The following is a 16,667-nucleotide window of genomic DNA, read 5'->3' as shown; positions in this document are numbered from 1 at the left end:
AAAATAAAGTGTTGCAAGAAGACGTAATTAAAAACGAACAGGAACTTATATCGTGCAAAACAATAATGACTCATACCTCAAGTTGTAGATGGGTATGGTACATGTATGTGTGTGATTTAAATAACAGTGAAATGAGAAAAGGTCAGGCTAGAACTATGGACACTAAGCTATTTGATACTAGGTAATAAGTGCTCCCAATATTAAAGAATTTAAAGCCAGAACACACAACTAATTCTTAATATGAATTTCTGATCCACAGATTTCTTTATTATTATTATTATTATTATTATTATTATTATTATTATTATTATTATTATTTAGATTTCTTTAAAAGTTAAAGACAGGAAAATGCTTTGACAGAAACTGATACAAAGAATTATATAATATCTGCAACGGAGAAACTCAGAATACCAACATACTAATTCAAATGCCAATTTCTGGGGCTATTTATGTTATCAAAGCAAGCAGTCATAATCTATTTGTAATATAGGTTTTAAAGTTCACTCCACCCTATTTTGGAATAATGGAGACTATAACCAAGAGATCCAGATTTAGAACATCTGTGGTAATAGCCCTACTTCCATAACCACTTCAATTCTGTGATTTTTATTTGATCCCATCAGGGAATGAGAAAGACTAAGAAAACAAATCCTGTGTTAGTGATGCTCATTCTGATAGCTACACCAAGCACAAATATAATTTATTTTTCCATCAACTACTTGGAGTCATTTTATTTTTGCCTTTATCTTCGCCACAAAGCTTTCCGCTATTATTGACAGGAGAAGAAAATGGGTATGATCCATCTAACATCAAAGAGCCATAGCTCATATCCTTAATTTGGCTTAATGTGTAAATTATACGTTTGCCTGAATCCCTAAATTGCATTTACTCTTTACTTATACATAACTTGCTAGTTTCATGTTTTCACTCAATCGTCTTCACGCCCATGTGAATCTACACTGGCTTATCTCCAAATTATATATACAAAGAGGCGGAAGACAGGGTCAATCTAATACTCTATGCATAATACTTTATCTAGCACCACACATAATTAGTTCAAAAATGCTTTCTGATGCTAATCATACACAAAGTAAACACATGGACTTTTTTAAGGGCTCGTGCCTTAAATTGAAGCACACTTAATAGGTTAACTGCCACAGGCATTCATTATCACTAATTCTGAGTGCCACAGAAAACTGCGTATTTAAGAGGAAAACAAAATTTGTACTCCATAAAACATGTAAGATACTGATACAGTTTATAATCAATCTTCCTAACATGCTTTCAAAGAAAATAGATCCTAAATAAAGTTGTACATTCTGCAGAGCAAGGATAACTGATTCCAGTTCCTAAGTCCAGGGAAAAGAACTAAAATAAAATAGTAAGTACCACGGTCCTCAGCAAAAAAACATGCAAACCTAAAATTATATACATTAATACTGAATTTCTATTTAAAAAAAATAAAAGAGTTACCAAAATGCTAGTCAATATACTTTGGCCCCACTAAATGGATGGCTATTTTCAAATATTTCCTCTCAACTTAACTGTAAGGCAGCTCAAGTTTTTGAATTCTTATAACATCAAGAATTTTTCCTTACTCACTTTTTAAAAAATAAGATTCACTTTTTTTTATAAGTTTAAACATATTGGAGTTTTCAAACAAATGTTAACAATGAGGATGGTTTACACTCAGAAATTTGAACATTTTGGAACTACAACATTTTATAAAAAGCTTATTCAATCATACATGTTTCTTAAAGATAGTGGGATCTTTGTCTTAGACTATTTGTACTCTTCCCAAAGCCTAGCACATAACACCAAATAAACAATTATTTGACTGGAGGAAGGGAAGAAATGTGGAGAATTACACAACAGTGATCAATCAGCAAGAGCTGAACAATGGAATTTGCCACAATGCATTCTCCCGGAAGATGAGGCAGTCATGTGGGTTACACATTTGTTCAAACCCTTCTAAAATTTATTTGCATGGTGATGATCCCAAATGAAGTAAATCACTACTAGACCACCTTACCATCCGTCTTAAGCTTAACAGCTATTTTGGCATAGTTATAACTCAGTAATGGTGGTATTTTTTATTTTATCAAGTAACATTCACTCTGATCATGTAAGTTAGGATTATACAATTACCCCAACATAATCAGGTAGCAATATAAACTACTCTATCCTAATCAAATCCACGTATTCAAAAGAATTTCCACAAATCACTAACCTGACCTGCTTGAAATAGAAGACCTAAAAGCTGACATATGTGCATGTTCAGAAATACTCCTCATGGGCCTACATGTAGCCGAAACACAAAGAGGCTTGCCATTATCACTCTTATATGGATAACCTGGATGTAAATTACTCATTCTGAAGATTCATTCTTATCCTAACAACAAATCTTTACATAGGTTCAAAATTCACTAAAATTTTTATGTAACTAAAGGGAAAAAAAAAAAAACCTGCCCCCAATGCATAATAAATTTAATCTCATACTGTATCTATATGCTGATGAATTTATTGGCAGCAGAATATAAAATATTTTCTAATCCCCCTAATAACTGTTGGAAGCTGGTAGTTTCCATACAATTCGAATTTTTACGTTTGATTATGCTTTCCTTAAGAATCAGCAAAGATCAGATTTGATGTTTTAGATCATGTAAATAACATAAGAAAGCTGCAGTTTTGAAATTTATATGGGTCAGTAATCATGCAAACAAGAGAAAAAAACTGAAGACCGTGCTCTTCAGTTTCAAATACGTATCTGCACCTATTTTCAAGATAAGATTAGCTTCTCAATAAAAGTAAGAAAATGATGACTCATCAGCCATGCATGCTATAAGGAGACAGCCTCTACTCTTTGACAGCTCAGTTTTTCCAAACTTACTGTTTTCCTGCACCCTGGCCACGAAGCCTGTGAGAGGTATCTGTGGAGTCAACTGAGGCATAGGGGGAGGGGGTGGAGCAATAGAAACTGGTAGCAACAACACAGTATGGGGGAAGTAAAACAGATAAAGGAAAGAAAAGGAAACAAACAAAAAGCAGAAGTCAGTTACAAGGACCACAAACATAAGTATGCAAAGAACAGTTTGCAAATGAAACAAAACAAAACAAAAAACAAAACAAAAACCTGCAGAACCTTCTTCAAGTTCATTTCCCACCAGCAAACCTAAATGGAGTTGTTGCTTAGCCAACCGGTTAATTTTTTAAAAATACATTTAATGTAATCCTAACGTTATACTGTTTGAGGAAGATTTAAGTTTACCATTACACTCATTTTCATGTAAAGAATTTTCAAATTCTAAGGAAAGACTTTAAAAAAAATGAGTAACACGAAATATAGATAAAGGTTTCCAGGACATCATGTCTTTGTCATATAACCTAACAGGTATGTTTAGCTTTAAGGTAATGTTGTAAATTAGAACCCAAATAAAGAAATATGTTATGGAATAAGTGTTTATTTCATATATAAATACATACATTAATCACAGGTTTCCTTTAAAAACAGTTCTTATTATATACCTAAATTTACACACAGCTCTCCAGGAAAAATCCTTGTTATGGTAAAACAAGGTCATTATTATTTTCTAAAGTGATGGTTTTATTTTTAAAGATAGCACTCCTAAATTTACTAGGGAATAAGAGTGCTCCACATACCATGTTAATTGTTCACTGAGTTTCATAGGATAAGTATTTCAAAAAGGACCTTCTTCATTTTATCACTATTCTGAAAATAGGAAACCTGATCTCACAACAGGTTAAAATATGCAATTACTTTCATTAAAGTAATTTCTAATGAATCACTGAGTAGCTGTAAACATTCCAACTTCTTTCTGGAGGGGACAATTTATAGGAAACTGATATCAAATGCTCATGTGGGCAGCAAATGTTATTAAAAACTATAGCAAACTATACATAAACATTAATAAGTTTACCATTTTGTCTCATTTTAACAAGACAGTAACTGCCAAAGATTGCTTAGAAAAAGTCAACAGGGATTGAGTCGCAAAATTGAGTTTACTGGCAGTCACCAAAACATGACATAAATTGTCAGAGAAAAATAATTTATCGGTTTCCAAGGATCATTTAACCAAAAGGTCATTTCAATTAACCCAATGTATTATTGGTAAGCATAAAAATTTTAAAGAGGTTCAGTATTCAAAGCAGCAATAACTTACCAAAGCCATGTATTGCATTAATATTCATTTTATGGCTAAAAGTAACATTCAACTCACTATCAAATTGATCTTCATTGATTCTGATACTTTGGATATAGAAGGCTCTTAAATAAAATGTTACAGTGTTGATTTAAAACAACAACAAACCTCCCACAAGCCTAAAAAGTTTGTTTAGAAACAACCCTTAGTATCTAGATATGCTGGTTAGTACAGAGAGAAAAAGAAAAGCTATGCTATGAAGATACTAGTCATTACCATCACATCTGGACAGAAGGGGAAATATGCACATCAAAACACTAAAAACATTTACATACTACTACTACTACTACTACAACCACCACTACTACTACCACTATTACTACAACACCAACAGTAAGTCAGATTGTGGAATAATTATTTTGACGCATATTTTCAAAATTTGAGTCCAAATTTCCTTTGTAATATCCAAAAGATATAGCCATTCAGTAATGAAAAGGTCTTATTTGAGAATAAGTAATCCTCCCCAACACTGTTAAAATAAAACTACACAAACATGTATTAGGTGAAGTGTCACCAAAAACCCTACTTGCAGAGTAAACTAAATATCTAAGTGAGGCAAAGAAAAATAAAAAACATAAAGATGAGATCTAAAAACACAACATATTATGAAAAAAAATTAAAAGATCATAAAACTACTAGGCTAATAAACAGATAATCCATGGAATATTCAGACTAGCTACCTTTCATTACCAAAAGGAAATCAGGGAAAATGTGAGATAAAATTCTAACTGGTAAAGTTTCTCGGTAGGTAGCCTGGATGAAAATTTTGGTCTGGAAAAGGACTGTATTAATTTGGGGATTATCTGTGAATTCTGACATTTTTGCTAAAGTGTTACTCAATTCTTAGGAGTTTTCTTACTAGAATACAATCTTTAACTCTAAAATTTACATTGGAAACAAATAAGAGAACTTTCCTTTAGCTCTGCTTTAAAATACATGTTCAGAACATGCATTATAAACTTTAACTTCTTAGGAAATCAGAGTATTCAGTACTTTTTACCAATATAACATGTGGCTCTAGAAAGTAGTTACAAATGCCACATGGGAAGGTGTGTTCGAGTCTATGCCAGTGTTCGCCTCTTCAAACCAGTAATAAATACTGGACAGCAGGCTCATTTCAGAATTTCTTTCCTTTCTGAATTCTGCATCTTAGCATGGAAAGTGGTATTAATGATTACTCTAAGCAATTCATACTTCCTGCCATTATATGCTGAAACTATTTTCTAATCTTTAATATCTTTAAGCCTTTAAAAACACCAACTGCAGTTAGTGTTGAGATGTGCAATTTGACATGAAGAGAAAGAAATCAGAAGAAAATTATCCCCACTGTTACAGTGATTAGAGACAGAATAAGCAGGCATCACAAATGTTTTTAATGGTTTTGAGCTTATTTCAGTACAGGTTAACAAGCTTAAAAGTGATAGCCAGCAATTTCATTATACTATTTAAAGAAAATTGTTCGCAATGTTCTTATTGCTACTGAAGTGTCTCAAATGTGGCATTAAAATTAAGTCAGCTTAATTTCAGTATTTTTCTTCTCTAGTTCTATTTATAGTAATTAAAATGTTAAACCATTAGTTACATTTTAATATGTAAGTATATTCAGTAAGTCTGAATTTTTTTCAAAGTGATAAGCAATTATTTTTGTGATAAGCGGTAATTCTTAAAATGTCAGGATTCAAGTACTGACTTCCTAAAGCCAAGAATGAACACGAAATAGCATGGTTTCAATTGTTGTCTATCACTGGCAAGAACAACAGCTTCAAATAATTTCCTTCAAAAGGAACTCCACTGTTGCTGTACGCCTGCAAAGCACAAGCTTACTTGAATTCTGAGAATAAAGTGGACCTCCATTAACATGAGGTTGAGCAGAAAATTGAGCAGTCACAGAGGGAGTTCGTCTGTATCCACCAGAAGATGTCGAGGAAGTGGTAGAGTTGTGTCGAGAAATCTGCCTGGTCATTGTGCCATACTGGGAACCAGGAGCTGAGCCCGGGGCTGCGGAAAAGCATTAGTCAAAAGCAACCAACAAAGAATGTGAGCACAACATGTCACCTCCGATGGCAGAACAAAGAGAGGGGGACTCTCAGTAAGAAATATTTATTACTTTTTAAAGCCCACAGCACAAAATAAAGAGAAATGTGAAGATAAAACACAAATAGCTAGCTCTCTGAAGTTACAGAAGGAAAAACAGATACTGTGTGGACAGCTGCAAAAGTAAAATAACATTCTTAAACCTTTTAATTTAGCAGACTCTCAAATGCTATTTTGCTAATATCATATATAATTTTTTTCTGTATCATTTAAGAATATATAGGTTTTACATAGGAACTACATCTTTCCAACAAAATCAGTACCAAAAGGTAATCTGAGATGGAACACATCAGTTTTCAGATGTGACTGTATTAACAATGTATTTACAAACTTCCTTTTCCATCACCAGATCTTCAGGAGCACAAAGGTTAAATTATAAAATGTAAAGAGGCTAGCATATTTTCCACATATACTGCTGTATTTATGTGAATGTTTATTGTGTTAGTAGTTATAATCAAATACATATGACAGCAGAATCATTTTTATGAGAAGCACAATTTCTAGTTTCAAAGCACTTATAGATAGTATCAGATATTTGTCATCTATTTCCAAACTTTTAAGACTAACACACTTTCCTTTTCTTTTTTTTGTTTTGTTTTTACACTTTCCTTTTCACTTACACTTTTGTAACTGACAAAACTGTAAGTAATTTTAGACTTTGTAAAGTAATTTTACAATTTTAAAGCAGCTTTATGTAGAAAATCCATTACCTTTCTCCATACTTGGAGGGTTTGTTCCATCCTATACCCAAAACGATCTTTTTTTTTTATTTATCATGCATATCTAGAATTACTAAAGTACTAACAGTACTTAAAATTTCATTCAATATCATCTCTACCAACATTTCAAAAGTTTAATATTTCAAAGGTTAATAAAGTTCAAAGCCTCTAAAGTTAACCATACTTTCCAAAGGTAACTTCAGGACTAATGTTAGCCTCTTTGCCACAGCCAAACATCTAACCACCACTAAGTAAGTAAAACTAGTTTATTTTCAATCAGTTGTGTAATTTAACCTCTCCTAAAGGTCATACAAATTATTACATAAAGCCATACAGCAGAGGTTGTTCATTTTAAAAAGTGCTAATAAATTTAACATTTTGGAGCTCCCAAGCCATAGGCAGTCACTAATTATCTGAATCATCCCCAGGCTCATTTTCTAAATAGAAACATATTTTTAAAATAATACTCTATTCAAGAGCCTTCATGAATAAGTAATTTTGGATAGCTAGGGTTTCCACAGAGCTAAGAGGTAAACCTTTAATTGTTTTTAAGAGATCTCTGTAAAATGATTTTTATATTTCTGACTTAAATAAAAAGTGTATGAAATCGAAGTCATTTTTCTTGGTGATCTAAAATTGAAAACCAATCATTCAGCAGTTCCCAAACTGAGCCTATTTCAGAATTTACTTTAATGTTTTATTATGAAATATATCATGATGCCAAAGGGTATATGCTTTAGATTCAAAATTGTTATATACAGTAATACTACATATACATATAGTTATATATACTAATATGTATAATATGTAGTGGTAATATATAACTTATTTACATAAATATACATTTATATATAATTTACTTTTTTCATTTATATATAATTTAAAGAAAAATAAGATAAATACCCAACTCCATTAAACAGTATATTACCAGTATCACCAAAGCTTCCTGTTTGCATCTTCTAGATCCCAAAACTCAAAAGGTGTTAAACATTCTTTCTTTACAGTTTAAATCACAGCTATATATAAACTTAAACAATACGCAATACACAGAAAAATTATAATTTATAAGCTTTTATAATGGAGTAATTATGCATATTGTTGGCTTGCTCCTTTTTTAAGATTCATCCCTGTTGGCAAGCATATCAATGTTGTATCATCCATTTCTGTTGCTTTATTTGCATGTGAGCATGCCACAACTTATTTATCCATTCTATTGTGATTAAATAATTGGGTTGCATCTGGATTTCTGCTAATATTAATGCTACTACTATGAACATTCCTAAATGTGGGGTTCCTAAGTTTCTCTACAACACTTGTTCTCAAACTTCAGCATTAGTCAGAATTTCACCGTGAGGGCTTGTTATAATACAGACTGCTGGGCTCCAGTCCTCAAAGTTTCTGAGTGAGTCGTAGGTCTAGAATGGGATCTGAGAATATACATTTCTAACTAGTTCCCCTGTGGTGATGATGATGATGCAGTTGGTCTGGTGATCACACTCTGAAAGCCAATGCTCTAGAACACAATGGTCTAGTTTTACTCTTTAAAATTAGAGAACCTCATAAAGCTTTTGCAGAGGTGGGTTATAGCTACAGGTAATTACTATAATAGAAATTAAAATTGACAGACACATCTGTAAAACACATGACTATATAAACATTCTATTAGCTGTCACAGCAATGATTCTGTCGTAAGTCATACAAGCCTCTGGAAACTTCCACCGTATACTTGTACCAGAATGAGAATAAAAAAGGCAAATAGGTCTTCGTATTATAACTAATATAGTTCTGACCTCAAAAACTCCATAACAGGATCTTAGCATCCCCCAGGGGTCTTATAGCCATATTCCGAGAACCAGTACTCTACGGCAAATATCTAGAAATGAAATTATTAAATCTAAGGTAAAAACCTGTTCAACCTGACTAGGTAACAATTACTTTCCAAAGTGAATGTATCAACTAATAAACTCCCACCAGCAGTGTACTAGTTACTATACATCCTTATCAACATTGGGTACTAGTAAGCTTCTACATTTCTACTTATGAGGTGGATATAAAATAGTATCTCACTGTGATTTTAACTTTCATTCTCCTAATTATTAACTAGGTTGGGGACTTTTTTTTCACATGGATTTTCTGACAGTAATTTTTATTATTAGGATCTTTTTATTACCTCCTTTTGCCCTTTTACAATGTTTTGAGAAGATGCAGCTGAAACTCAGCTGTCATTTGAAACATTTCTATCCATGTCTACCCAGATTATTGCTCTGATATATTTCTAGGCTGAATGCTTCATACTGAGTCTGTATTCTGAATTCCTTATATGCTCAATCTAGTTACCTCCAATTTAGGAACAATTTAAATGTATCAGATTAAAAAAAAAATTTCTTGGCATCCTAGATTCCAAAGCACTAAGCTATATCAAAGTTTTCACATGGTGATCCACAGGAAAGCCTCAGGAGCACCCCACAACCACACATCATTTCTTTTCCATTTTAATTCCTCCTGTCCCCCATCTTCACCCCAATCCTTTGACTGTTGTATACACCAGGGAGTTCCAAATGAAGTTTCATGTAAAAAAATATATATATTACATTACTAATTTAAAAATATCTTTTTGAACAATCACTGCTATAATTTTCCTAAAAAATATCAAAACAAATACGAACCACATTTAAATCAGTTACAAATTAAGCATAAAAGCATTTCACATTTCAAAGAATGTGATTTTATATTTAACTATATAACTTCAGAGGCCTTTCACCTGAAGAAATTAGTGTAAATTAGATTAAAACTTTAACCTTTGTATTACCACCAACAACCTAATAACTATAAAAGCTAGCAGTCTAACAGAGGAGTTTATTATGAATTACACAAAGTAAGTTAAATCACTCCAGTGGTTATGCAATCTCACCTATCACAGTGTTCACTGGGAGAAGTGGTGGAAGAGGTGGTGCTGGTGGAGCTCCAGAAGGAGGAGGGACAGAAATGTTTTCTAATAAAATAGTTTATAATTCAGGTCAGAGTGCAAGAAAGAGAACTAAACATTCTGAAACAGTAAGAAAGTACAAAGTTTCGGAAAGGAAAAAAAAAAAAAGAGAGACACCGATAATGTAAAGCATGTCCAAATGAATATGAATTCATTTTACTAGGTAAAAAAAGGACATTGAGTTCATACCTGCATTAACTATAAAATATGCCTGTTTTTATAAGCAGCTTTTTCTTTTTCAACAATCTCTTTGAGAAGCTAAGAATTTTTCCTAACAGTTTTGATTATGAAATATGTATTTTTAACATTATAAAGTATTTATATCATTTACTAAAAAAAAAAATCAAGGAACTGATTTAATGCTCTGCAACAATTTCTTAAATTTTTCTAAAATCTAAAGAGTAAAAAAAACTTTTCCTATTTTAATCTCATGTTATATTATTATTTTACTAGAATATGTATGGAGTATTATACCTAAATGTAGAAAAGTCACAGAACAAGCTAACACCAGAGTTGAGACACTAGCCTATAAAGCAATGCCAGAACTCACTGGTATTAAAAAACAGTAACAACAACAAAACTCACCAGTATAAAATATACATTAAAGACACTCATCCTTTGAAGTATCACCAATATTGGTTTGCTCCTGAAATAGTATCATTCTTGACTAGTGCCCAAGGCAAGTTATTTCTAAAGCAAAATGGCCCAAAAGATATTTAATGATGTTATGTAATATGTTTTATGTGTAAGAAAAAATAACTAGTAAATTGCTAAAGTCTCTGTGAAAGTCTCCCTAAAAATGTTCTTAAATTTGTTAGCATTTCTTCTAGCAACAATCACGTAAATTTTATCTAATATAACTATTTCAGATTTCATAATAAAGCTCAAATTCTAGCACATATTAAAACAGATTAATACACCAACATACCTGGTCCAACAGTGGGCGGTGAAGGTGTAGGCACGGCAATGGGAATGCCAATACTGCTGCTTCCACTGTTCTCTCGACTTCCACTCCCTCCACTGCTTCCACTGCAAAGAAATAAATTTGAAAACAGCCATTCTAGAGATTTATCCAAAGACAAATTCAAAGCCATTAAATACTCTTTTTATGGTGTGTGTGTGTATGTTAAATATAAAAAAATAAAAGTTTTAAAAACTATTCAATACAATTTTAACCCTAATACCTAAAGTAGTTCTCGTGTTTTACTCTACTTCTCAAACTACTGGAATTCAATATAGTCCTAACATAGTACATAGAACTATCAGAAGAGATCTATTGAGAAATGAATGACCAATAAAATCTTATGGTACAACAATCCAACAAGACTAATTAAGTAACCAAAGCAGATATGAACCATGTTTCCACTGAGCTCACAGTTGAGAATGGGAAAACAGATGTTAAAAAACAGCATTAGAAAAAAACAAAAACAACAAAAAAAACAACAACAAAAAAAAAACAGCATTAGAGATGCCACAAGAGAAAATATACAATATGTGATAGAAGTTAATAAAAACTGTAACCAGTTTTAGTCTGGAATTGGTACAAAAATCTCAATCCCATCTTCAAAGAATGGTGATAAAACAGGGAAATTTCTGGAAAATGAGTAAACCGACCAAAAAAAAAAAAAAAAAAAGTAAAGCTTCAACATGGAGCATTCTAGAAGAGTTGATAATGTTAAACTCTAACCAATTCCTTACTATTCTAATTCCTATGGATTTACTGTACATTTAGGCATATGATCTCATACTATGCAGTTTTTAGTAACGTGTGCATGTATATGTATTTATGTACATGTGTAACCTTTGGCTTCATACTGTCTTAAAAATCAACATCAATGGCTCAACAGGTCCAGAAACTCAAGAGAGCAAAGACTTGTACAGCTTAAACAAAATTTTGTTCTCTGATATGATTATTCTATAATTACATTATCATATGTTAATAGAAGAAGAAGAAAAACAGAGAAAGCTGTTTATATACCATAAAGTGCTTGAAGGTGAAGGCCTCTCTACTGCCTGAAGCCAGGTGATCTACTAATACTCTGCTTTGTGCTGGCACTGCATCATAGACATATGAAGTTTTTGTATTTATTATACTCTTCTACAATTACTGGCTTATAGGCCTTTTTTCTCACATAGGGGTTGGAAAATTATAGCCCATGGGCTGAATCTGACTCCTGGTCCAATTTTTTCAACCTGTGAGCTGAGAACATTCTTTTCATTTTTAAATGGTCAAAAAAAATTTAGAGGAATTTTATGACACATTAAAATTTTATGAAATCCAAATTTCAGTTCCATGTACAAAGTTTTATTGGAATGCAGCCATGCTCATTCATTTATGTGTTGTCCATGGCTGCTTCCATTCTGCAATGACAGGGCTGAGTAAATGCAAGAGACCATATGGCCCACAAATCTTAAAATATTAACAATCTGGCCTTTTATTAACAAGTTTGTCAATCCCTGTTCCAACAGAATGAGCTTCTGGAAAATTAAACTATATCTCATGGGCATATCCCTAGTACCTAATAAGTAACTCTTAGTAACTAGTGGCTGAATATGATTAAACGCTTAATCCTTCCACTATAGAGAAAAACCATCCTTTGAATTATTATTCAAAAACAAAGGGGGGGAGGAGCAAGATGGCGGAGGAGTAGGGTCTCCAAATCACCTGTCTCCACCAAATTACCTAGAAAACCTTCCAATCATCCTGAAAATCTATGAATTCGGCCTGAGAATTAAAGAGAGACCAGCTGGAATGCAACAGTGAGAAGAGTTCGCGCTTCTATCAAGGTAGGAAGACGGGGAAAAAGAAGTAAAGAAACAAAGGCCTCCAAGGGGGAGGGGCCCGCGAGGAGCCGGGCTGAGGCCGGGGCGAGTGTCCCCAGGACAGGAGAGCCCTGTCCCGGAGGAGCAGGAGCTGCACCGACCTTCCCGGGGGGAAAGGGGCTCGTGGGGAGTGGGAGCAGGACCCAGGAGGGCGAGGATGCCCTCGGGTTCCCCGGGACACTAACAGAGCAACTGCGCGCCCAGGAGAGTGCGCCGAGCTCCCTAAGGGCTGCAGCGCGCACGGCGGGACCCGGCGGGACCCGAGCAGCTCGGAGGAGCTCGGGCGGCGGCTCCGCGGAGGGGGCTGCGCGGCCCGGGAGCGCGAATCCACCAGCGCAGGCTCCGGAGCACAGGGCGCCGGGACACAGCCCAGGATCCGGCCTCCCCCGGGACAGGCAGAGGCCGGGAGGGCCCAGGACAGCAAGGACGCTCCTGCCCCGAGCTGAGCAGTTCAGCGGCCCCGCCCCGGAGCCTCCAGGCCCTGCAGACGGAGTTCCTGGAGCTGAATCCAGGTTTCCAGAGCTGCCCCGCCACTGGGGCTGTTCCTCCTGCGGCCTCACGGGGTAAACAACCCCCACTGAGCCCTGCACCAGGCGGGGGGCACAGGAGCTCCCCCAACTGCTAACACCTGAAAATCAGCACAGCAGGCCCCTCCCCCAGAAGACCAGCTGACTGACTGACAACTTCCAGGAGAAGCCAAGGGACTTAAAGTACACAAAATCAGAAGATACTCCCCGGTGGTTCTTCTTTTTTTCTTTGTTTTGTTTTTTGTTTTGTTTTGTTTTGCTTTCTGATTTGTTTCCTTCCCCCACCCCCTTTTTTTTCTCCTTTCTTTTTCTTTCTCTTTTTCTTCTCTTTTTTTTTTCTTTTCGTTTTTTTTTTTCTTCCCCTTTTTTTTCCCTCTTTCTCTTTTCTTTCCTTCTTTCTCTCCTCTCTTTTTCTCTTTTTCCCAATACAACTTGCTTTTGGCCACTCTGCACTGAGCAAAATGACTAGAAGGAAAACCTCACCTCAAAAGAAAGAATCAGAAACAGTCCTCTCTCCCACAGAGTTACCAAATCTGGATTACAATTCAATGTCAGAAAGCCAATTCAGAAGCACTATTATACAGCTACTGGTGGCTCTAGAAAAAAGTATAAAGGACTCAAGAGACTTCATGACTGCAGAATTTAGAGCTAATCAGGCAGAAATTAAAAATCAATTGAATGAGATGCAATCCAAACTAGAAGTCCTAACGACGAGGGTTAACGAGGTGGAAGAACGAGTGAGTGACATAGAAGACAAGTTGATAGCAAAGACGGAAACTGAGGAAAAAAGAGACAAACAATTAAAAGACCATGAAGATAGATTAAGGGAAATAAACGACAGCCTGAGGAAGAAAAACCTACGTTTCATTGGGGTTCCCGAGGGCGCCGAAAGGGCCAGAGGGCCAGAATATGTATTTGAACAAATTCTAGCTGAAAACTTTCCTAATCTGGGAAGGGAAACAGGCATTCAGATCCAGGAAACAGAGAGATCCCCCCCTAAAATCAATAAAAACCGTTCCACACCTCGACATTTAATTGTGAAGCTTGCAAATTCCAAAGATAAGGAGAAGATCCTTAAAACAGCAAGAGACAAGAAATCCCTGACTTTTATGGGGAGGAGTATTAGGGTAACAGCAGACCTCTCCACAGAGACCTGGCAGGCCAGAAAGGGCTGGCAGGATATATTCAGGGTCCTAAATGAGAAGAACATGCAACCAAGAATACTTTATCCAGCAAGGCTCTCATTCAAAATGGAAGGAGAGATAAAGAGCTTCCAAGACAGGCAGCAACTAAAAGAATATGTGACATCCAAACCAGCTCTGCAAGAAATTTTAAGGGAGACTCTTAAAATTCCCCTTTAAGAAGAAGTTCAGTGGAACAGTCCACAAAAACAAAGACTGAATAGATATCATGATGACACTAAACTCATATCTCTCAATAGTAACTCTGAATGTGAACGGGCTTAATGACCCCATCAAAAGGCACAGGGTTTCAGACTGGATAAAAAAGCAGGACCCATCTATTTGCTGTCTACAAGAGACTCATTTTAGACAGAGGGACACCTACAGCCTGAAAATAAAAGGTTGGAGAACCATTTACCATTCGAATGGTCCTCAAAAGAAAGCAGGGGTAGCCATCCTTATATCAGATAAACTAAAATTTACCCCAAAGACTGTAGTGAGAGATGAAGAGGGACACTATATCATACTTAAAGGATCTATTCAACAAGAGGACTTAACAATCCTCAATATATATGCTCCGAATGTGGGAGCTGCCAAATATATCAATCAATTATTAACCAAAGTGAAGAAATACTTAGATAATAATACACTTATACTTGGTGACTTCAATCTAGCTCTTTCTATACTCGATAGGTCTTCTAAGCACAACATCTCCAAAGAAACGAGAGCTTTAAATGATACACTGGACCAGATGGATTTCACAGATATCTACAGAACTTTACATCCAAACTCAACTGAATACACATTCTTCTCAAGCGCACATGGAACTTTCTCCAGAATAGACCACATATTGGGTCACAAATCGGGTCTGAACCGATACCAAAAGATTGGGATTGTCCCCTGCATATTCTCAGACCATAATGCCTTGAAATTAGAACTAAATCACAACAAGAAGTTTGGAAGGACCTCAAACACGTGGAGGTTAAGGACCATCCTGCTAAAAGATAAAAGGGTCAACCAGGAAATTAAGGAAGAATTAAAAAGATTCATGGAAACTAATGAGAATGAAGATACAACCGTTCAAAATCTTTGGGATGCAGCAAAAAGCAGTCCTAAGGGGGAAATATATCGCAATACAAGCATCCATTCAAAAACTGGAAAGAACTCAAATACAAAAGCTAACCTTACACATAAAGGAGCTAGAGAAAAAACAGCAAATAGATCCTACACCCAAGAGAAGAAGGGAGTTAATAAAGATTCGAGCAGAACTCAACGAAATCGAGACCAGAAGAACTGTGGAACAGATCAACAAAACCAGGAGTTGGTTCTTTGAAAGAATTAACAAGATAGATAAACCATTAGCCAGCCTTATTAAAAAGAAGAGAGAGAAGACCCAAATTAATAAAATCATGAATGAGAAAGGAGAGATCACTACCAACACCAAGGAAATACAAACGATTTTAAAAACATATTATGAACAGCTATACGCCAATAAATTAGGCAATCTAGAAGAAATGGACGCATTCCTGGAAAGCCACAAACTACCAAAACTGGAACAGGAAGAAACAGAAAACCTGAACAGGCCAATAACCAGGGAGGAAATTGAAGCAGTCATCAAAAACCTCCCAAGACACAAGAGTCCAGGGCCAGATGGCTTCCCAGGGGAATTCTATCAAACGTTTAAAGAAGAAATCATACCTATTCTCCTAAAGCTGTTTGGAAAGATAGAAAGAGATGGAGTACTTCCAAATTCGTTCTATGAGGCCAGCATCACCTTAATTCCAAAACCAGACAAAGACCCCACCAAAAAGGAGAATTACAGACCAATATCCCTGATGAACATGGATGCAAAAATTCTCAACAAGATACTGGCCAATAGGATCCAACAGTACATTAAAAAAATTATTCACCATGACCAAGTAGGATTTATCCCTGGGACACAAGGCTGGTTCAACACCCGTAAAACAATCAATGTGATTCATCATATCAGCAAGAGAAAAACCAAGAACCATATGATCCTCTCATTGGATGCAGAGAAAGCATTTGACAAAATACAGCATCCATTCCTGATCAAAACTCTTCAGAGTGTAGGGATAGAGGGAACATTCCTCGACATC

General features: G+C 35.2%; 1 protein-coding gene across 10 annotated transcripts in view; it reads right to left on the bottom strand.

The window, feature by feature from the left end:
- The window catches only part of ABI1 (abl interactor 1), a 117,655-nt gene that overhangs the window by 8,254 nt on the left and 92,734 nt on the right, over positions 1-16,667 (bottom strand). For 3 of the 10 annotated variants that reach the window (XM_077896724.1, XM_077896725.1, XM_077896731.1), the window contains 4 exons: positions 10,948-11,048; positions 9,945-10,025; positions 6,045-6,218; positions 2,891-2,977 (listed from right to left, as the gene is read on the bottom strand). In XM_077896724.1, the coding sequence (XP_077752850.1) occupies positions 2,891-2,977; positions 6,045-6,218; positions 9,945-10,025; positions 10,948-11,048 (443 nt within the window). The remainder of the gene's footprint in view (positions 1-2,890; positions 2,978-6,044; positions 6,219-9,944; positions 10,026-10,947; positions 11,049-16,667) is intronic. The other 7 variants (XM_077896726.1, XM_077896728.1, XM_077896729.1 and 4 more) reach the window with 4 other exon arrangements.

This window comes from Canis aureus, chromosome 5 (genome assembly GCF_053574225.1).
Source record: "Canis aureus isolate CA01 chromosome 5, VMU_Caureus_v.1.0, whole genome shotgun sequence".
Classification (NCBI taxonomy): Eukaryota; Metazoa; Chordata; class Mammalia; order Carnivora; family Canidae; genus Canis; species Canis aureus.
Note: the sequence above shows the minus strand (reverse complement) of the source record. Positions and strands in the feature narration are given on the sequence as shown.